The sequence below is a fragment of the Trichosurus vulpecula genome, chromosome 2 (assembly GCF_011100635.1).
Source record: "Trichosurus vulpecula isolate mTriVul1 chromosome 2, mTriVul1.pri, whole genome shotgun sequence".
Classification (NCBI taxonomy): Eukaryota; Metazoa; Chordata; class Mammalia; order Diprotodontia; family Phalangeridae; genus Trichosurus; species Trichosurus vulpecula.
Window position 1 is genome coordinate 249,722,242 of NC_050574.1, and position 23,007 is coordinate 249,745,248.

Below are 23,007 nucleotides of genomic sequence, written 5' to 3' on the forward strand. Positions count from 1 at the left end.
CTCAGAGCCTGAGATCAGAAGAAACAGCTTGTCTCACAGTATTCCCACCATCTGCAGGTGCTCGTTTCATAGCCCCAGTTTTGGATTAAAAGAACCACACAAAATCTGTCATAGCTCTAGTAGTCACTAGTTTTAGGGAAATGGATTAGGAAAAAACAAAGTTATCTCAACTACTGTATTTCCCTCTTCTGTTTGGCTAACCAAAGTTAAGCCACCCCCTTAGAGGATGATGTCTAGGGCAAAGGCTTTCTCTTTCAGGTTTTAGCCGAGCTCAGGCATTTTTCTGGGTCACTGATTTGATATGAAATCCATCCTGAGAACCTGTTACTGGCTGTCCCCTTGAAATGCACTGAAATTCTCAATGCTGCTCTTTTTAAAAAAATAAGTGGCTAAGAAAAAACAAATCAAAAGACAATGTGTGATGAGAAAGAGTTTTTAAACATTTCATCCTAGCTGAAAGGTTTAGCTTTCTAAAACGAATAGGTAAATAGAATCACTATAGATAGATAGTACTCCATCACATTTACTTAATTTAAATTAAAGGGAGAAGCAGGAGTGATGTTATGGGAAGATAGAATAAAGGAAATTCCAAAAATATAACTTCAAGTGCAAAGGGAGAGTTGACAGGTACAATGATTTTTAACATAACTTCAAAATACTCCATAAGTCTACAAATTAAAAATCAATCACAAAACCTAGGAAAGAGCCAGTAATAAAATGCAATGGTCTCAAATGTCATATACAAATTCAGAGACTTTAAGTAAAGAACAAGGTGAGTTATTTGATTTCATTAAGTGTCATTAAGGTTTGGTAAGATACATACAGCCTATGACTGGAATGTGATGCTGAAAGGGCATACCTCATTTGGAAGGAAAAAGATAGGTAAAAAGATGTTGGACAGAAGAGCACTGTACATTTGAAAGATTTGCTCACATGAGGAAATCTAAGAATCAGAGAAGGAATCTGGGAGCATTTGAATATCAATATTATATCAAATAATATCAAATATCAAATAATATTATCAGACTAGGGACCTCTTGGACAGAAAAAGGAAGGAGATGAGGAGTTGGGAAAATATCATAATCATAGAGACATGATATAGAAATAACATACGTAGGATTGGTGATTTTGCCTTCATGACAGAGTCCGATATCCAAATACCAATGTTCCCTTAGTATAGTAATTTATCTATCAGTACAAATCCCCTTTGTTTTAGTGGTTAAATTCTAGGGAGTTGCCAATGGCACATAATGATTAAGTGACTTGCCCAAGATCACACATTTAATGTCACAGATGGGACAAAGAATGTCTAAAGGAGGGGAATCAGGCCAGCAAAGGGCCTTGAGATCTCATCGTGAGAAGACTGATTAAAGAAAACAGGGCTGTTTCATCTGGATAATTAGGGAGAATATGATAATTTTCTTTGAAAAGAAGAAGGACCACTATGTAGGAAATGGATTAGACTACTTGTGTTTAACTCCAAAGAGCAAAACACAGAGCAATGGGTTGGGGAGAAGTTACAGAGCGGCTTAGACTTGATGAAAGGAAATGCTTCCTAAAACTCAGAGCTATGCAAAAGGATGAGATACCTTGAGAAATCTCAGAGGTCATCTAGTTCAATCTCCTCATTTTACAGAAGAAACTGAAACCCTCTCAGAGAGGTGAGGACACTTGCCCAGTGTCACATGGCTACCAAGTAGAGAGTTGGGATTTGAGCCCAAGTTCTTTATCTCCATATATGCTCTCTCTCAAGTGAAGTATGGTATAACTTAAAAAGAATCTTCTCTATGGATTTGATTAGATGGCCTATGAGGCCCCTCCCTACTCCGACTTAGTGATTCTGTGAAGGAAAATCACAACTGAGATCCTTTAAAATAAGTGCAATGCAACAAGACCTATCGAGAGATTTAGAGTGACCAAAGAACATCTTGTTTATAGAGTTTTTATTTTGATTTCTGTTTAAAGCATGCCCACACTTCTTTAAGGTAGCTTTTACTTCATAAATCATTACTTTATAAACATCCTTTTATCAATTAAAAAGCCTTTATTAAATAGCTACTATGCACTACACATTATGTTAGGTATTGAGGACATAGAGCAAAAATGAAACAATCCCTGCTCTCAAGGATTTTATACTCTGCTGGTGTTAAAAACAAAATTTTAAAAAAACCCGCATATACCCCACATAAATACTATACATATGTATGTATATGTACACACACACACACACACACACACACAGCAACTAAGAGTGGCAGGGATAAAAAAAGGTTTCATGCAGGACAGGCATCAGTGAACTTCAGCATGCCAGATACGGTCCTTGGGCCATAATCTGCCACCCCTTGATGTAGAAGGTAGCACGTAAGCTGAACTTTCACAGAACATCAGAATTCTATGAGGTGGAGGTGAGGAGAAAGTGCATTCCAGGAAGAGGACACCAAGAAGGAACACTGTGTACAGGACTGTCCAGTTTGACCAGAACATAGAGTGCATGAAAAGGGAGTTATATATAATGATTAGGAAAGGTCAGCTGGAGCCAAAGTATGAAGGTCTTTAAATGGCAGAGACATTTGCATTTTCTCCTGTAGGGAGCAGCAGGGAGCCACCACCAGAGGCCTTTGAGCACAAAACTACATGCTCAGATCTTGGCTTCAGAATATAGCTTTGATAGTTATGTGGAAGATGAACTGGAGAGGAAGAGACTTGAGAGAGACCAATTAGGAAGTTATTTTAATAGTCCAGGTGAGAGGTGAAGGGGACCTAAAATAGGGTAGTGGGGAAGGGAAGGGACTTGTAACTGATTAGATATGAGTGTTGGCAAGTAGAGAATCAAAGATGATGCTGAGGTTGAAACCCTGAGTGGTCAGAAGGATGATGGTACCCTAAACAGAACAGGAAAATTAGGAAGAGGGATTGGGTTTAAGATGTCTACCTGTTATCCACTTAGAAGCATCCAACAGGCAGTTGTGATGTGGGACTGGAACTCAGAAGAAAGTGTATGGTTGGATAGAGACCTGATAGTCCTCTGCATCGCAATGATTATTGGTCCCATAGGAGCTGATGAAATCACTGAGATGGTTCAGAGGGAAAGAAAAGGAGATCCAGGAAAGAGACTTGAGGTACCTCCCAACACAGAAGGGAGGACCTTGATAATGATCTAGTAAAAGAAATTAAGGAGTGGCCAGACAGGCACAAGGACAACTAAGAGGGAAAGGTGTCACAAGAACCCAGAGGGGAGAAAATGTCCAGGAAGACAAAGCTGCAAGAGTGTCACTGCAGCAGAGAGGTCAAGAATTACCAAGAATATCATACGATAGTGTTAAAAGTTTTATCCCTCAAATATTTTTAATTTGAAGCATGACAAGATGCAATAATTTTACCCTTACTTGAAGCAAAAACTGAGAAATACCATCAAACCACAATCAAAAGATCACAATCCTTTAAAAAAATCTTTATTCAATATTGTCTATATATAATACTATATAAGATAATCAATGAATAGATTATCATGTAATCATGGGGAAAAAGACCTGCCATGTCAAATTGAGCTGATTTTCCAATCCAGAGTGTCTACTTTCCATTTTTCTTACTTGTCTGCTCATAATAAGCTCTGAGAAAGGTCAGTCATTGCAGTTAAAATCTGAGATCATCATTGCCCAAAGACTTAAAGCAGTCATTCAGAAATTCATCAGTTACTTCTTCTAATTTGGCCGGCTTCCACTTAGGGTTCTGGTCTTTGTCAACCAAAACTGCCAAGAAAAAAAAGAAAATATAAGTAAATCTTTACATATCCATGCCAGACTTTACCAAAGATGTAGAAACCACTCATCTTTTTACGGTATCTCTTTTCCTAAAAAAGTATACATTGATTGTGTTTACTTATAATTCATTTTCTAGGTTGAACTCTGAAAGGCCTTGTCATTCTCAATTTCTGAGTGCTGGTTGACAGAACATTTGGAGCATGTTTTTAATCCTCTCAAGCCAAAGGTTTAACCCATCTAAAGCCATAAGGAAATTGTGCACTTCCCAGTAACTACTTGAGTCAATGGTACCGACATCAGAATTTATCCTTCTTGAAGGGTAAAAAGGGAACATATCAGAATTAATGAAGTCTTTGTTTTGGAGAGTAGTTACTATACTTTTAATTAGTTTAATAAAGTTAAGAATCATTAGTTACAATTTGTGTTAGAAACAATATAAAATGTTATCTGTGTCACTGAAGAGATAGATGGAAACATAACTATTTATGTTGAATATGACAAGTATTAATATATTCTCTACTAAATAGAGATTTATATATGTTCTAAGCATCTTTGGCTATCTCCATACCATGCTGTCTACACTTTGGCCATTATTCCCTTATTCCCCCAATCAGCAGATTAGCCTCATGTCCCTGAGATGCCAGGCTCTCACAGGTGATCTTTCACCTTATCTTACCCAGAACCAGATCTCCATATCACTTCCTGGTCACCATTTCCAAAGCAGGCCACCCCGCATGATTTGCACCCTGCCCTTCCAGTAACTTTCCAGCTCCCCTTTATATGTTGATTATAAGCTCCTTGAGAACGGAAGCTGTGTTGCTTGTTTGTATTTGTAGCCCCAACAATGGGACCCCCAGATAATGGGTTCATTTCGCTGAACTCTCTGAAATGTGCTCTCTTAAAGTCTAGAGTGTATATCTAATTATGCTTGGCATCTCCCTCCTTAGATATCACAAGCTCTAGCATAACATGGTAATTTTTGTTCCCAAAGTTCTAGCTACTCCTACTTTAACAACTAGTTCCTCTCATTCCCCAGAATAAGATCTAGGGTAGCAGCAGTTATGCTGCTGTTGTGCACATCAGTTCCTCTAATTTAAAAGAAACCAGAATGTAAGCCAGGTCATCACTGTAGTATCTTAAGACATTCTAGAAAGCCCAATATTTTTTGATGCCCTCTATGCAATCAGCTATTCATTTCTTTATCCTCCTCAGGCCTCCAAAGTTCTCAACTCCACCTGGAAGAAATAACAAAAACACATGTGCCCCTCATTGGATCAATTTTCTCCCCCAGATTTCACAGTCACCAGAGATACTAAGTGACAAGAGCAGTTCTGTGTACTCTTAATCGACAAGTTACCAACCACCACTCCCATCTTTCTCCCAAGGCCGGCAATGGCTTTCTTCACACCCGCTGCTACTTGTAGATCCTTCTTAATTCTATGCAGCAGTGGCTGCTCTCCTTTCCTAAGTCAATCCAAATGTACTCCCTGTGTGAAGGGCCTCATATCTGTCACAGACTGGCAGTGGTATGGAGCTAATTCTCTTTCCTCTTTGCTGTCATGTTTTTATACTCTCCAAACTCTTGTCCTCTATTCCAATTTTCCTGTAGCCCCTCAGAATTTTTTCTTCTTTGCTTACTTCTTCTAACCTAACAACTCACAGATCTATAGAATATTTTAGATGAAAGACCTTGGTCTGCCATGAGATAACTGTGCCCCCTGGCAATTAGCTTAATTTTTCTGTTTCCTCACCTACAAAATGAGGAGTTGGACTATATGTTCTCTAAGGCCCTAATGTCTAGGAATATAGGGGGAACAATATTACAGCAAAGGACATTTGAGGGTGGACATAGCAGCTTTGGAAGCTGGAGGACAGCAACAGAGTACTGGGTACTTGGGGAGCAATCCTAAGAAGAAGAGAATAGGGAGATATAGAGAGATATGTGTATGTGTGTGTATGTACATATACAGACACAGAAACATCAGGAAACCAATTATCTATTGACCTACCAACCTTTTCTTTGGCTGACCTTCATGCCTAGACTGTCCTCTCCCCTTTTCATCTCTATCTCCTTCCTGGCTTCCCTGGTTTTCTTCAAGACTCAGCTCAAATCAATCTTCTGTAGGATGCCCTTCCTTTTCTGGTCATCCTCCTCTTTCCTCTTCCTACCTCCCAAACCCCTGACCCTGCTCCTGGATAATGCCTTCCCTCTAAGATTACCTCCAATTTATCCTGTATGTATCTTGTATGTACATAGCTTGCTTTTTGTCTACCCCATTAGAATATGAGCTCCTTGAGGACAGAGGCTATTGGTTTTCACCTTTCTTTGTATCACTAGCATTTAGGTAGCGTCTCAATAAATGCTAACAGATTTACTTTGCAATCTTGTTTAAAGCATTAATGGCCACCTGGCAACTTCTGCCATTGAGAATCATCTCACCTTTTATTTTAATGACTGTTGAACCCAATGGGCTCAGTTTGTTGGTGACCAGATCTACTCTATACCATATAAAAATGAGAAAAGAAAGTACTAGTTCTGAAATGCTAATAAAGGAAAATAAGTGAAAAAAGAGGAAAAAAAAGTATTGTTAGGGGAAAAAAGCTACTAGGCCAGAATGTGTTTACAGGGAATTGCTATATAATTTTTAATGTATATGATGAAGTTCATTATTTTTTAAAGAATAGCTAATTAATCATGTTAGAATATGCAAGGAACTTATAAAAGTCTGGTATCTATGATAAATAATGAACTGACAAATATATGACCAAGATCAATAGATTAAGTGGTCAAAAGTCATGAGGAAAAGAAAAACTAAAACTATAAATAACCTTATGAAAAAATGTTCCAAATAACTAAGTGAAAATGTAAACTAAAATGTGAGGTTTCATCTTGCATTCTTCCTAATTCCCAGGCTGAAGAGAACTCTTATTATAAGAAATCACACAACTGTTCTGACTGGGTACATTATACATTTATGTTATTCAACTTCAACTGGGCTGTCACTGCATCGGGGAGATCTTTTATTCCTCATAAATTGATTCTCTATCTCACTCTCCCCACATAATCTATTTAAAACCTTTTTTTCCCTCCCAAACTCTATTGTCTTCTCTCAGCTAAGGATTTTGACTCTGAGACAACTGAGGCCCCTTATCCCATTCTCTTCATCTGTCTGGCAATGAAGTGGTCTTTTCTTTTTGCCAAGGCCAACTGCTCTTGCCACGATCCCATCTCCTCCCACCTTCTTTTGTAGATTACAGCTTCAAACATCCCATCTCTCCCCAATCTTCAACCTCTCCCTACCTACGGGCTCCTTCCCTACTGCCCTCAACAATGCCCAAGCCTCTTCACAAAACCTTCAGTTGACCCTACCATCCCCTCAAGCTGTTAATTCTCGCCTTCCTTTTTCTATTATACTCCTAAAAGAAAAGCTTTCTACACTCCCTGCCTCTTTCTCTCCTTTCATCCTCCTCTGTACCCTCTGCAATCTGGCTTCCAACCTTATCATTTGACTTAAACTGCTCTCTCCAAAGATACCAGTGATATCATAATCACCCAATCTAATGGTCCTTTCTCAGTTCTCACCATTCTTGATTTATATGCTGCATTTGACACTTACCCAAACCCTCCTCCTAGATATACTCTCCTTTCTGTGTTTTCATGATGCTATACTCCTACTCTCCTGGTTTTCTTCCCACTCCACCACTCTCTCTCCATGTCCTTTCTTGGCTCATCATTCTTAACACACAACCCCCTTACTGTGGATGTTCTCCAAGGCTCTTTCCTAGGCTCTCTTCTGCCTCTGTCTCTGTCTCTCTCCTGTTACCTCATCAGCTCTTACGGGTTTAATTATCTCCCCCATTAGACTCTGAGTTCCTTTAGAGAAGGAATTGTTATTTGACTTTCTCTGTAACTCCAGCACTTAGCACAGTGCTTCGTACATCATAGGTACTTAATAAATGCTTACTGACAAACTGGCTTGTTGACTGGTCAACTGACTAACATGGAGAAATAACTGGGGCAGGGGGAGGAGGGAGGGATGGGAATATAGGCACAATGATGCACTATTGGTAGAACTGTGAATTGGTCCAACACTAATGAAAAATATTTTGGAATTATCTGATAAAAGTTATTAAACTGTTCATACCCAACATACCTCACTAATTAGAATCTATCCCAAGGAAGAAATGACAGAAAAGTAGAGGTGTATGTGCATAGGTGTCTAAGTCTGTCACCCCAAAATCTCCTAAACAGACATGGCACTTTCTATGATAGAATAAAATTGAAAACAAAGTTGGAGGTCAAATGACAAATAGTTGAACAAACTGTTATGACAATAAGACAAAATATCACTGTACTCTAAGAAATGACAAATATGAGGAATTCAAAGAAACATGGCAAGATTTGTATAAACTAATGCAAAGCAAAGATAGCAGAATCTGGAAAACAATATGCACAATGAGGATGTTTTCCATGGAAAGGGGAAGAACAAACTGAATGCTGGGTAATTTGGGGGCAGCTAGGTGGCACAGTGGAGAGAGAGCTGGGCATGGAGTCTGGAAGACCTGACTTTAAATCTGGCCTCAGACATTTACTGGAGTGTGACCATGGAAAGTCGTTTCACCTCTGTCTGCCTCATTTTCCTCAACTGTTTGATGGGCATAAGAATAATACTTACCTCCCAGGTTTGCTGTAATTATATTTCTTAAAGCACTTACCACAATGTCTGACAAATAGTAGGCACTTAATAAGCACTTGATCTCTTCCCTTTCTTTCCTTCCCTAATTACAATAACCAAGTTTGGCCCCCAAAAGGTGAGAAAATGTACTTCCCTCCATTCTCTGCAGAGCATGTGTAGAACATGGTATATAATGTCAGACTCTTAATGGGTCATTTAATTTTGCTGAACTCCTTTTTTTCCTCTCCCTTTATATTCTTTGTTACAAGAGAAGGTTATTTTGGGAGCAGGGCAGAGGAGATATTTGGAAATGAAGGTGTTATGAAGAAAAAAGAAAGCCGAAATAGAAGAATAATGTACATAATGACAATGAAATAAATGAAAACAACACTAAGAAGTACTAAGAGGCAGGTGACCTCAGATTAAATGCAATGGCCAACAGAGTTAGAAGACAGATAAAATATACCTCCTTCCTCTAGGTAGTGGGTAAGGAGAATTTATTACTAGAGTAGATTGTTTATGCTGTCACAGTCACAATCTGTTTTGCTCAATCCTTTTTTCTTTGTTACAAGGGAAGGTTCTATTACAGGGGAGGAACTTTTTTTTAAAAAAGTGGCCTATTTATTGTGGTAGAATATGAATAGGAAAGAATGAACTTCCTAAGTAATTAGGGCTCTTACAAGATTTTAAAAAATAATATACAGCAAGAGATTTCCAGTGATGAAATACAATAAAAATGTTGATTTAACAGAAATCCCTACCAAAAATTGAAAAATGCTTTACCTAAACCCATTTTGAATTTGGAATGCAAAGGAAGAAGCTCAAGGTTGAGGTGAGTGCTCATTACCTTTAAAATAAACCAGCACAATAATTTCCACATTGAAAAGAAAGAAGTTTACAAAATTAGGGCTTCCTTTAGATTAGCCCCTTTGGGGGATGCGGAAAGCTGCCGTGCTGCATCAGACTACAAGGTAACCACAGCTTTCATCAGTTCATAAAAACTTGCAGGGAGAGGAATGTTCAGATATATACATTGAGCTTCCTGCTCTGCACTTTCAGAAAAGCAACTGCCATCCCAAGGAAATCATATCCTGGCTACCCTGTGCATAATCAAATGGGATGAATGCCTTCCCTAAAAAGTGAGTCCTGCAGCTCACTCTCAGTTCTCTGTCTCTACCATTTCTCCTATTTCACTACAGTCATCACTCAGCGTGGCCACATACTATCCCCTCCAGGGACTGTAGACCGAGGCAGTCCTCTTATTATCTCTGCAAGGAGAAGTAGGAGAACAGGAGGCGGGTATGTGCCCAGCATTAATATTGTGAGGAATTTTAACAATCCTGAAAAAAGGCAAATGTCGCAATTCAAAACTGTTCCCTTAGGAGTCTCATGTTTCAGTTGGACAGTTTGAGATTCTTCTTTATGAAAAGAAAAACATATATAAGATATGTATGCGCATGTATATATGTCATATACATGCGCATACATATATATATGCATATGTGTATGTTTTATATACATGTGTGTGCACGTGTGTGTGTATGTGTGTGTATCCCTTCCCCCAAACCTAAGTAAGCACACAAATGCAGCTACTTCCTAGGGAATGAAGGGAAGGAAAGACAGAAAGAAGGAATAAAGGTAAAACAGAACAATGTTGAATATCTTCTTTTCTACTTTGAAATTTCCCCAGTAAGAGTGTTGGATAATCTCATTATTTTCCTAAGATTATGCTGAGTTTCAAAACATTGTAATAAAGTAACTGGTACAAATTATTTTCATGTTTTTCAACGCATAAAACCAAAAGGGCAAAATTCACCAGGTTTTGGCTCTCCCCTTTCTTTAGCTTAAATAGCAGCATCTATATTCCCTATGATCAATTCCTCACCTATAGACTAGGCTTTTGGAGAGTATCTCATAAGTTGCCTATCAGGTCATATTCCATTACGAAACATGTGCTGGCTTACCAGTTCTGCTGACATGACCTGCTTTTGTTTTTTATTTTTTGCAACCAGGGATAAGAGGGCTATTCTGTACAGCACGGCCAGAACAGTGCCTTTATTTTATAAAACTGTATTAAGGAAGGAGCTTCTGTGCAGTATAAATAGGTCAGAATGTTCCTCTTAGTACAACTGAGGTAGTAAATGGACTCTCTCAAAATCATGACAAACTTCTATAAAAGAAGTAAAAGAGTAAACACAGACATAACCAGCAAGTTCAGCACCTGGGGCAACTGGCACCAAACTGATTAAGTAGAATGATAGGTGTCCTCAAACTGACTCAGTAGCTCAGAAGGTGCAAATAATACCAGGAGCGACTAAGATATAGTAATTACTATAGTGGCTTAGGGAGTACAATCACAGAGTTGTAAGAGACCTCAGAAAGTCTAATCAAGTTATAGGATTTGCAGTCCTATAGTCCTTCTACTTCAAAAGAGACTCAGTGATGCTTCTTCCCTGAAACACCAATGCTGCTTGCAGCTGCTGTGAAGGTATAAGGCCAACACCACCAGCACACAGGAGGGCTGCTAGCACAGGTTATTTGATCTGCTTTTCTAAGGAAAGCAACTTTTAGGGGTTTACAATCTCACTTTAAACATACATATATTGTTCGCTTAGTTCAGGGGGAAAAGTTAGCACCCTGAACTTCAGAGAAAACACAAACAGAAATTACAAGCAGAAATTATATAAACAGAGCAAATAACACAAATCAGCAGACAAGGCTTTTAACTGTCTGTCCATAGCAATACATACATAGTTACCAGAGAAAGAAGCACCAACATCTGGGTTTTCAAAGCCGAGGGGCTCCTTAACAGCTACCCAGAGTCTCTACATGAACACCTCCAATGAAGAGCCCCTGAAGCAAAATGCTAACCTCCAAGTATATATGCTTCTTCAAGGTCAGAGGGCGCACAACCATGTGACTCAAACTCATGTGACTTAGGCTTTCTTGTGACTTAAGGACAGCATAAAAGACTCTTGGTTCAGTCAAAGACTCTTGATTGAAACAAAGGCGAAACTCAAAGGCACTTGATTGCCCTGGTGCTGAGAAACACTCCAAAAGAAAAAACAGCAAAAAGTCCCACTTTGCTTGCCCTTCCATTCCCTTATGAGAGGGAAATGACTATAAGACGATTACACTCACTTGGGGGAAATGCTGCTGCTGTGCTTGTGGAGGAAGTACAGGAGAGAGGGAAGATGGAAGGAAAAACCCTAGCAAAGGAACACGGTAGACTGGAAATTGCTTTATGAAACAGAGGGAGAAGAGAAGGGGTAAAAAGGCCTTGTGCTGCTAAAAGTCACCCCTGCTCAGTCAGCATCAGAGCTTGAAGCCTCCACATGTTCAATTCTACTCTACTGAAGATGTGCTAAATTCTTGTACCCTCTAAAATTGCCACACTGGGTCAAAGCCCTAGTAGACCAGGGCTTGTTCCAACTCGGCCTTTAAAGTCTCACCATGATGCCCAATCTTGGCCTGCAGGTACTCCTGGATTTTCCAAGATTATGCCCTGGAAGCATGAGTGCCAGTGGGTCTTACATACTAAAGCGTGCTTGTCACCTGAGGCCTGTCCTACCTCACTGAAGACAGTCTGCCTGTAGTCTCCATTAAGCAGAATTTTTAGCCAGAACAATTTATGAGAACTCTTAACTAATGTGTGGAGAGTTGTGGTTGAGCCAAGAGAGACAATCCCCACACCAATGAAATCATGACTCTTTCAAAGTATTAAAGTAGAGGAATAAAGAATGATGATTTTACTTGGTTTCAGTATATGTAGTAGATGTTCAAGATAAGAAAAGCTACAAGACTACTTTTCTGTTTTAACCAATTTGTCATGAGGAGATGCTTTGTTTTCTCTGTTTTTCTTTTAAAAGAAATGAGCATTTTTTTTGATTTTACTCTGAAGTGAATTACAAACAAAGCTAGACTTTGGAGAGGGGGAGATTCACAAGGACAGCTGGCATAGTACATCTGTTCATCCAGCCCTACATTTTAACTCAGTGCCATTGTCTTTCTGCTCTACACCAGAAATATGAGAGAACTCTAAAGGAGTAGTGAATCATTGTTTACCATTTACATGCCAAAGCCTGGTGTTTTAGGAATTTAGATGCTTTAAATTCCTTTCAGGTCAATACAAATATTTCCAGGCCTGGACTAGAATCTAAGGAGCTACAAAGTTATTGATTAATGAGTTTATGTATGAAAATAATTAGGCTTATAAAACATATGTTATTACATATCCCTATTTTCTAAATGGTTCTCATTTTCTAAAATATTGGCAAATGACATCACTTGTTAAGATAAATAAAGATGGCTGAGTTAGCATACAGAGAGGCACTATCAAAGCCATTTGTTTCATTTATTCAAGTTTAAAAGGTGCCTAAAGTTTCTATTGTTTCTGAATTTCCTCTTCTGGATGGAAGCTAGAAATAAAATTAATATTATAGAGTACAGGTATTGCCCATTTTAACAGTCTAGGGCAGATTCAACATAATTTCAATGTTTATAAAGGTAGCCTCAAAATATACCCAATCTCACCACACAGAACACACCCCCACCCCCATCTCTTTCCTTTTCTGGAAAGAAAGGAATGAACAGCACTCTTCTCTTCCTTCCCTTCCTGTTTCTCCATTCATCCCTCATCTGCTCATGTCCTAGTTCCTGCTTTCTTCCTCCTGCTCTTCCCTTCACTATTCCATGTTTTCTCTACTTTTATTCCTTTTCCTCCTTTCATTTCCATTTTCTCTTTTTTGTCCCCCTCTGACTTTTAATACAATAGCTTCCCTACTATCTTTATGATTCTTTCCTCTTTTATTCATTCTGTTAATGCAAACATTTATTAACTGCCAATTATGTACCAAGCCCTGGAGATGATAAAGACAAAAATGAAATAACTCCTTTTTTTAAAGTGATTATTTTCTCTCAGGGGCAAATATGTATGCAGAAAATCAAATAGAAAATGCATAATGTAATTTCTAATGGAGAGAGCAGTAGCGACAGAAGGGCATTGAGACATGTTTCCTACAGGAGATGGTACTTAAGCTGAGTTTTGAAGGAAGTAGGGGATTCTAAGAGGTGAAGGTGGGGAGGGAGTACAATGAGCATATACAAACACAAAGATAAGAATATAAGGTTATGTATGAGAAACAACAAGTTAATCCAGTTTGGCTGGAACACAGTGTATATGAAATAGGACTAAAAGACAGGCCACAGTCAGATTGCATAGGCTTTTAAAGGACAAAGGAGTCTGTGTTTTATCCTAGAACAGGTGTTCTTACCTGTTGTCCTTGGGGATCCAAGAACTTGGATGAGCAACAAAAATAAATAAAATTACATTTTTACTTTCATTGTTGTTGTTATTATTCAGTCCTATCAGTTGTGTCTAACTTTTCATGACCCTATTTGAGGTTTTCTTGGCAAAGACACTAGAGTGGTTTGCCATTTCCTTCTCCAGCTCATTTCACAGGTAAGAAACTGAGGCAAACAGGATCAGGTAACTTGCCCACGGTCCCATAGCTAGTAAGTATCTAAAGACAGATTTGAACTCAGAAAAATGAATCTTCCTAATACCAGGCCTGGCAGTCAATCCACTGTGCCACCTACCTGCACACTGCTTTCATTAACTTCTAACTAAAATTGAGCATTTCCTTCCATTTTGATTTTTCAAAAAAAAACATTACTCTGCGAAGGAGTCCATAAACTTTGCCAGACTGCCAAAGTGGTCTGTGACACTAAAAAGGTTAGGAACCCCTGGACTAGAAGAAAGAAGGACCTGAAACTTCCTGAGCAGGGGAACTGATTTCTAGGCCAGCATCCCCAGTCTTTCTTTTGTAGTAAAATACTACTTTTTATTTCCCCAAAGCCTTGAAATCACTGGGAAGAAGGAAGACAATGCAGTCATGGATAGTTAAGGGTAGGGGATGGGGAAGAGAAAATGGAGTAGAAGAAGGTGTGTGCCTCAAAGCTTCAGGTCCAAGGCATGTTGGTGACCTTTGGCTACATCCTCTATTGGACCTGTCCCTCCAAGAACAGTGAGGGCATAAAAGAGGTGATGAGCAACTGGCTAATAGCTCTATTCTGGACTGTATGTGAAAGAATAAAGAAAAATAAGGATTCTACCTTTAAGCCTGTGCCCACACACCTACACAGTCACCTTTTATAGCTCCTAGGATGATGGACAGCAGTGAAATGAGTAAGTGTAATGAGCTCATATTGCTCCTAACAGAGGCAGGGCACTAGGCCCTAAGAGCAGGTTTAGCCTTCTTAACATCAACCATAGCAGTTACCAGGTGAGCTATATTTCTTAAACACTTTCAATACCGGAAAATGAGTCCTCCCTTAAGCTATCTGATGGGTAATACCGACGAAGTACTTTGCTACCCTGAGAAAAGATAAACTGCCACTGACAAACTATCACACCTCTGACCAAAGCACATGTTACCAGCCTAACCCCCATCTTACTCTCATATATCCATCAAGAAGGAAAAATAAATGCCCTTTCCCCCAAGATGGCACCAAAGGTGAAAAAGTAAGCTGCTGTTGTCCCCCGCCCCCCACCCCCCACCCCAAGAAAGAAGCGAAGTCCAAAGCCTTGAAGGCCAAGAAGGTGGTATTGAAGGTGTCCACAGCCACAAAAAGAAGATCCAAGGATCCTCCACCTTCCGGCGACCCAAGACACTGAGACTTCAGAGGCAGCCCGAGTACCCTCGGAAAAGCGCCCCTCGGAGAAACAAGCTTGATCACTCTGCCATCATTAAGTTCCCCTTGACTGCTGAGTCTGCTATGAAGAAGACTGAGGACAACAGCTCCTTAGTCTTCATTGTGGACACCAAGGCCAACAAGCATCAGATCAAGCAGATGGTAAAGAAGCCATGTGACATCGACGTGGCCAAGGTCGACATGCTGATCTGGCCCGATGGAGAGAAGAAGGCCGATGTCCGACTGGCTCCAGACTGTGATGCTTTAGATGTTGCCAACAAAATTAGAATCATCTAAACTGTGTCCAGCTGTCTCACTCCACCTACAATAAGAAGTTTTCCAGCAAAAAAAAAAAAAAAGAAATAAATAAAAATAATTGTTTTCTCACCTGCTCGAACACCTTCATAAAAGTCATGGCCTCTCTGAAAGTTAAAGAAATACAGATGAACTTAGGTAATATCATGGACATTTTGAGACACATAAAATTTTCAAGACACAGTTAATATTATCTTGTTTCTGATTAAATGAAAGACAAAAATATTCCCTTTAGCCATGAACTGGCTAAATTGTTGGCAGAGAAGAGGAAAACAAACTGGTTATTGTTTGTTGTCAATTAAATTCTTAATCCCACCCCCCCAGTGGTTACTTTGTTTGTTTTGGGGGTGGGATGGGGTTATATTTTAACAGTACATTTCTTTTTGCTGATAATCACAAATCTCCAAAAAGTGACTGATCCGTTCCTTTTACAGCAAAATATTCATTCAACAGGCACTGTGCACAACACAGAAAGAGAGACAGGATCCTCCTGCCTGTCAGGATCTTGTGGGAGGCATGACAGCAAGATACTTAAACATGCAAATGTGGGTCTTGTTTTAAAAAAATAAACAGGCCAACAAGAAACATGGCATGTATGATTATGCTATCTACTTTTGAAATATATTCAGAATAGTATTTTTCAATAATAAAAACAATGCTATTAACCCTTTGTTCCCAGGTAATATAGACTTGCTATTGCATGAGAACATAACTGCTTGATATAAAGTCATGAACAGCAGCACTAAGAACAGTCTCTCCCCGTAGCCAAAGCCAGTCACTCTTATGGGCAAGCACACAGTAGGTGCTTAATAAATGTCTACTGACTGTTGACCATGTTGTGCTTCCAAGTGCCCAGGCGCTAAGAAATTCTTACCATGCATGCTTGACTCAGCCTATATTCCATAATTAACACTTCTGGTAAGCTCTTTGAAGACCCTTCCATTATCTGTCTTAATGTGATCTTTAAGGAGGCTGGAGACATTTTTTTAAGTATCTGTTGAGACAAAGGGTTAAATACATATTTATAGTCTCTTTACCACCTCTATTAACTCAACATAATCTTTATCTGCACATAGCCTTTATTTGCAGCAAAATGGCTTAATGGATGGTGCTAGACTTGGAGCTAGGAAGACCCAAGTTCGAATTTTACTTAAGATATTTTTTTAGTTGCATGACCGTAGGTAAGTCACTCTCCACCTCAGGTTCCTCTTCTGTATACTGGAAATAATATCAGCAACTACCTCACATAGTCGTGAGAATAAAATGAAAGAACATGAAAAGTGTTTTACAAACCTTAAAGCACCTGTATAAGTGCTAGCTATAATATCTTCAAATACTCAATACAATAAAAATTATAGACATGATGACATAATTGTAAGGCTTCCATTTCCTTTCCTATTTGTAGAAGCTGTTGGTGGTGTTACTACACGTGGCCTCACAGCCTCAGTTTCCTCATCTGGATAATGGAGAAAATATTGCTCCTACTGCATGTGGTCAAGTGAGATAATACATGTCTACAAAGAGTAAAGTGCTACATAAATAAATGTCTTCTATTACTATTACTGTTATAAAAAGACTAACCAGGAGCTCTAACAAACTTGATAAATATTAAGATCAACCTTTGATTTGCAGCTGCAACATAGATATGTATGTATATGTGTGTATGTATACATGTGTGTATGTATGTATATATAAAGTTTTCATAGCCTGCTAATGAATGACCACAAGAAATTTTGGTGATGATTTTTTAGCTCACTAAGTTGAAGGAATTTCCCACTAAGTCCAGAAATGGAAAATTCTAATTAGAGATTGCAGGTCTCAGTTGCATTCTCAAGTTCAACTACATAAAGAAATACTGTACCCATAAAAAAGACTAACTGGGTAGAGGACAATACGTTATTTATAAGCTACCAGAGCTCAGATCCCAGTTTTTCTAACACAGTCTCGATGACATTTACTGAACTTTTTCTGTATCCAACCATTACACAAAGTCCATTTGTGGAACTTTAGTCGCTGATCAAAATTACCTTGTTGGTGGTAAATTCTCTTAGTGATCTTTTAATAATGTAACATTTGTTTATCATATTAGAGAGATTTTCCCTTGGCTTGCTTGGGTTTTTTTGTACTTTCTTTATCTGTATATTATTCTTACTGTAGAAATTTCTAATATGATTTCCTCTACAGCGAAGTGATACAGACTCAGAGCACATATTGAGACACATATTTTTTTAGACAATGCCAAAGTGAGAATTTATTTTGCTTGACTACACATTTGTTACAAGGATATTGTTTTTCTTTATTTTTTCAATGCAGGAAGGGAGGGAGGTTAGAGAGAAGTAGATTTTCACTAATTGAAGAAAATTTAACTAAAAAAAATTATGGTACTTGACTGATTACAGCTCTTAGGTTATTTAACTTTAAATAATTTTTTCTTTATATTTCAGGTCATTTTAATCTATCCATGAAGGAGGAGGCATAATTGAGGAATTGAGTTATTCCCTGACCTCTCATTCTACCATCTTTCTGTAAGTCCACTATATCTTTACCAAAGACTTTTACAGCAATAGTGTCCTTGTGAATTACGTGAAAGTAAAGAGAGAACTAGTTATTCAGCGAGCTGGAGGCTCAGCATACCTGCTTTAGGGAAACCTATGAAAATTGCTTATTAACTATTCAGAAAATTGTTAAAATTACTAAACTAGAACTGCTCAGGATTAGTACTTCATATCTGATCGGTTCATAAAAACCTTTTGAAAACTATTAAATCTTGATGAAACTAACATGCTGATTTGAAAAAAATTAAAAATTAGTCATGACTTGACCTTTTCCCAATTCATAAATGCTTAATGAAGTAATAATCTGCCTGTCTTGCTCCATGGTGATGTTCTTCTTGCTTTCTCTTTGTTTGGAATATACCTCTGTATATGCATGCATACATACAGGCAATTTAGTTTTTGATAGATCCTGAAAGGTTCTCTGCGGGAAAAATTGTCAAGTCGGGATTTCCAATGGTTACTACAAAGAACCACAGGTTTAAATTTAGCCCAGGTATCATGATCACTGTAATAAGCTATCAGTTCACAAAGTTTTTTCATCAGATTCAACAAACTATAATTAAGGAGTATGGTTTTTGAATGAATTCAGAATAGTCACAAAGTAACAAATAAAAGTAATCAATCTTATACATAAATACACATATATATGAATGCCTATAATTACATAAAGATCTGTAACATAATTACATATATATATACACACATAAATACGTAATTCTGTTATACAAATATTCAGACTGATAGCTAGTCTCAGTAAAAGACTAATAGGGAAAAACTAAAACCCATCTGTTGAAAAATACTGCATTATGGAAATATAAAATTTTACTTTTACCCTTTTGGAAGGAGGGTACAGAGATTACACAAAAAGTCTACCTTTTCATTACAGATGACAAAAATACTTTTCATTTAAGCAAATACTATTCTTTCTCCCATTTTATCCAAGGAACTTCAGAGCAGACAGCATGTCATTTAACTTGTGATAATAGCTCACCATCTACTACAGAGCTTTCACTTCAAGTCAATAAGCACTTATTAAGTACCAACTATGTGCTAGACACAGGAATAGTAAGACCAAAAAGACCAAAAACAAAACCAAAAAAAAAACCCAGTCCTTGCTCTCAAAGATATTCCTTGTAAAAAGTAAGCACTTATTAAATTTCTTTTGAATTAGTATCTCCTGTTAAATGTGCTTTTCTACTGATATAAAAAGTTATTTACAAAAAAAATACAGAAAAAAGTTATCGTTATTTAAATAAAACGCAAAGATTGTATTCTAAGACTGCAATGGCTGCTATTTAATGATATTCAGAAAGTCCCATGAATAGTTTAAAATTTTAAAAGCAGATGACTGGAAAAATTGCTACTTCTTTCTCTTAGAAATTTCAGGTAACTATCAACAGCATGCAGTCACATTCTATGCTGGACTCCTTAATTGCTGCATTTTAGCTTAAATATGCATCATAATTACCCTTTTTCTAGAGACACATTATGTCCTCTGGAACTGCTATTAAATGAAATTGTTCTTATTTACAGCAATAACCAACAAAGATTAATGGGCACCTTCAGCAAAATCATAGCACGCTTTTGAATATGAAATTTCTTTCTTTTTTTTTTTTTTGTAAAACCCTTTGGTATCTTTCACTTTCCCTTTAAAAGGTACATTAAATGAAGTTGTCTTACAGGAAGGTGAGCTAATCTTCACAAGTTTTATTCCACAAAATCAAAGTATTAGGTCTTCAAAGGTCATCTAGTCCAACCCATACAAGCATAAGCATCCTCTCTCCAACAACCCTGACAAGGAGTCATCCAGTCTCTACCTGGGAACCTCTAGTGCCAGGGAATCCATTGTCTCCCAAGGCAGCCTGTTATACTTTTGGGACAGCTAATTGTTATGATGTGTCTCATTATACTGAGACGAAATCAGCTGCTTCTGCAACTTCTACCCACTGCTCCTCAATCTGTATCCAGGGCCAAACAAAACAAAGCTAATCTCTATTCGCTACGAAAATCCTTCAAAGCTTTGGAGACAGCTATCACATCTCAACAAATATTCTCTTCCCCAAACTAAACATCCCCAGTCCTTTCCTTTAACTGAATCTCGTGTGTCTAGGTCACAGTTTCTAGCCTTTCTAGCTATCCCGGTGGCCTTCTTCTTCTTCTATATCCTAACATAAATAATGGCCTTCCTAAACTGTGCCATCTATAACCCAACACAGTACTCCAGATATAGCCTGACCAGTTAAGAGGGATAGTAGAGCTATTACAATCCTCATTCGGTCATGACATTAGGCCTTTATCAATGTGGTTTAAGTTCACTTTCCATTTTCTTGCTACATTTTTCTCTCTGACAAATATGCATCATGATCTTGCACTCAGCACTTCAATTTTCCCTACTTTTATGTATTTAAGCCCTTTGCAGAATCTATCCACGTCCTTATTGTAGAGTACCCACCCCTAAAAGCCTTCTTGCAGCCTAAGTTTCAAGGCAGAAAATCTGATCTCATAAGTCTAAGACTTGGTGAGACCACTAAGACTTGGTGGGATGGGATGCTTGACTAGAATAAGGCTGTGAAAAAGGTATGCTTTATTTAAAAGGAAAAGTATGGCTAAGGTATTGTATAGTAAGAAAGCCAGATTTTTTGTAGAAGTAGGGAATATGGTCACGGGACATAAAAATGTCAGACTTTTTCTCAATCTGTTTTGCTGAACTGGTTTTTTTAAGGAAAGGTACATGATATAAAAACAAAAGATATCAGTAATTTATTTTGAGAAAAAGAAGAAAACTAGAGCACCTTCAGGGAGAAGCATAGTAGAGATCATTTAAGTGCAGATCAATCGAGAGTGAAAAAAGTAGTAAAATGGGGGGAATGTATTACAGGGCAACTGGACAGGAGGAAATAGATAAGAGATTTGGGAAGTGGATCACCTTGCACAGAGAGATGACATAATAAAATTGATACAGATGATTTCGACCACACAGACATCTTGCTGAGACTCCCTTTCTGCCAAAATCAGAATAAGCAAATCTACCTTTGAATTGTACTGATCACAATTTATCCTTCAAGAGGTAAATGAAGCAAAGAGGGCAACTGCTATTCTGGACATGAATCTTACCAACAAGAAGGAAGTGACTGCTGAAGCAGAAATGACAGGAACACTGGAGACAAGTGGCCACTCCATCTTAGAATTCCTAACAGAGACAAAGGAGAGCAAAACATAATCTGACAAGCTATATTCTGAGAGAACAGATTTTGAAGCTTCAGAGAAAGGAAAGGTAGGAGCCAAAGGGGGAAGTTAAATCATGAAGGATAGGAATCTCTCAGGCCTGAAATTCTTAAAAAAAAATAACTTCGGACAAAATAAAAATGATAATATGTCTAAGGAGATCAAGGTAGATATAAAATGAACTCAGATTTTTAGAATGCAAGTTTAGAAGACAGAAGCAATGACAGCTAACAGAAGATGAATACAGAGTAACAGTCTTGGAGGAATGTCAGGAGGCCCAAAGCTAAGGACTAACTGAGGCTGGCAATAAATACCATGGCCAACAGAAGTAGTCTTTTAGCTATTTTGGAGGCAAGAGAAAGCTCAAAGAAGGAACAGGATCACTACATGAGATAGATGAAACACTAATAATACACAACAGAGAAAAGGCAGGGCTACTCAACTGTCATTTTGCTTCTACTTCTTCTCCCAAAGATAATGAACTTTGGATATAAGGAATTAAAATCTAAGACAAGTGAGGCATTAGTAGAGACCACTTCCATAACTGAAATCATTTCACCTGAGGCAGGGCCAAAAGTGATATAGAGAACAGTTGTAGGGCATAATATCAGCACAAACAACTATGGCAGGAAGAGGGAACAGTCCCATGAAAGGGAAGAGGTACTACAATGGCACAGAGGACTGTCCAACCAGAGATGCCATTGCTCTGGAAGAATAAGTACTCCATTTCCATCAGAGACCTACCTGCACCTCTTCAAGCATTTTCTTTTTTTGAGGGGAGGGGCAGGAGAGGGAAGCAAATTGAATGAGAGGGGAGTGTCACAGTGATGGGACCATAAGGTAGAAACCAAACAAGGGTATAGCCTCACACTGTGCAGTACAAGGGCAGTGATCTCTGAACTGCTTGCTATAGGGAAGATGCAAATGCCCCTAAGGAGTAAGTGTAGTCCATGGAAGTTAGCACTCTTCAGCACACTCCTAGCAGGCCCTGGTTACAGCCCTGCACTTAGCTGAGTTCAAGTAAGTAGGCACTGCTAAACTATATCCTAAGGCAGGGCTGTGTCCAAAATGTGGCTGGCAGGCCGCATGTAGCCCACAGTGCAATTTATGTGGTCCTGCCTACAGGCATAGAAATTTACATAAATGCTTTAGTAAACAAAGTCGAACTACTGCAGAGCTCTCACTAAAATGGCAAATCAAAATATATTGTCTACTGTTTCAATAAAAGCCTAGGTTGGACAGCCCTGTCCTAAGGTACTAAAAGAACAGTTAAATGTGAATGGTGAAACACCTTCGGTGGTCTCTAAAATCCTGTGCAGAATTGGAAACATGTTGCAGTATTATAGAAAAGCAAATGGCCTCATTTTCAATAAAAGGAAGAGGGAACCTACAGACTATAGACCAATGAGTTTAACTTTTATTCCTGGAGAAGTTCTGGATTGTGTTATTATAATTGAGTGACATTAGGAAAGGAAACAGTGATAACCTAAGGGCCAGAAATGGTTCAAGTATAAGTCATGCCAAGCTAACCTTATTTCTTTTTTTAGACAGAGCATCAAGATCAGAAGGATTCTATAGACATGGTAAACCTAGAATCTGTCAAAGCATTTCACACATTCTCTCATGCCATCCTTGTAGAGAAGATGGAGAATGGAGACTAGATGATAGTATAGGTAGAAAGATTCAGAACTGGTTGACTCTGAGAGTCAAAGAGTGGTGTAGGATGGCCTAGACACCTTGCTAGAGTACCCCAAGAACCTACCCTTGCCCTATGCTTTTTAA

General features: G+C 38.3%; 1 protein-coding gene across 1 annotated transcript in view; it reads right to left on the bottom strand.

Annotated features, from left to right (window-relative positions):
• Positions 1-3,435: 3,435 nt before the first annotated feature.
• The window catches only part of HIBCH (3-hydroxyisobutyryl-CoA hydrolase), a 105,849-nt gene continuing 86,277 nt past the window's right edge, over positions 3,436-23,007 (bottom strand). The window contains exons 12-14 of the mRNA XM_036745573.1: positions 16,320-16,439; positions 15,519-15,552; positions 3,436-3,749 (exon numbers count right to left, since the gene is read on the bottom strand). Of these exons, the coding sequence (XP_036601468.1) occupies positions 3,634-3,749; positions 15,519-15,552; positions 16,320-16,439 (270 nt within the window). The 3' untranslated portion in view covers positions 3,436-3,633. The remainder of the gene's footprint in view (positions 3,750-15,518; positions 15,553-16,319; positions 16,440-23,007) is intronic.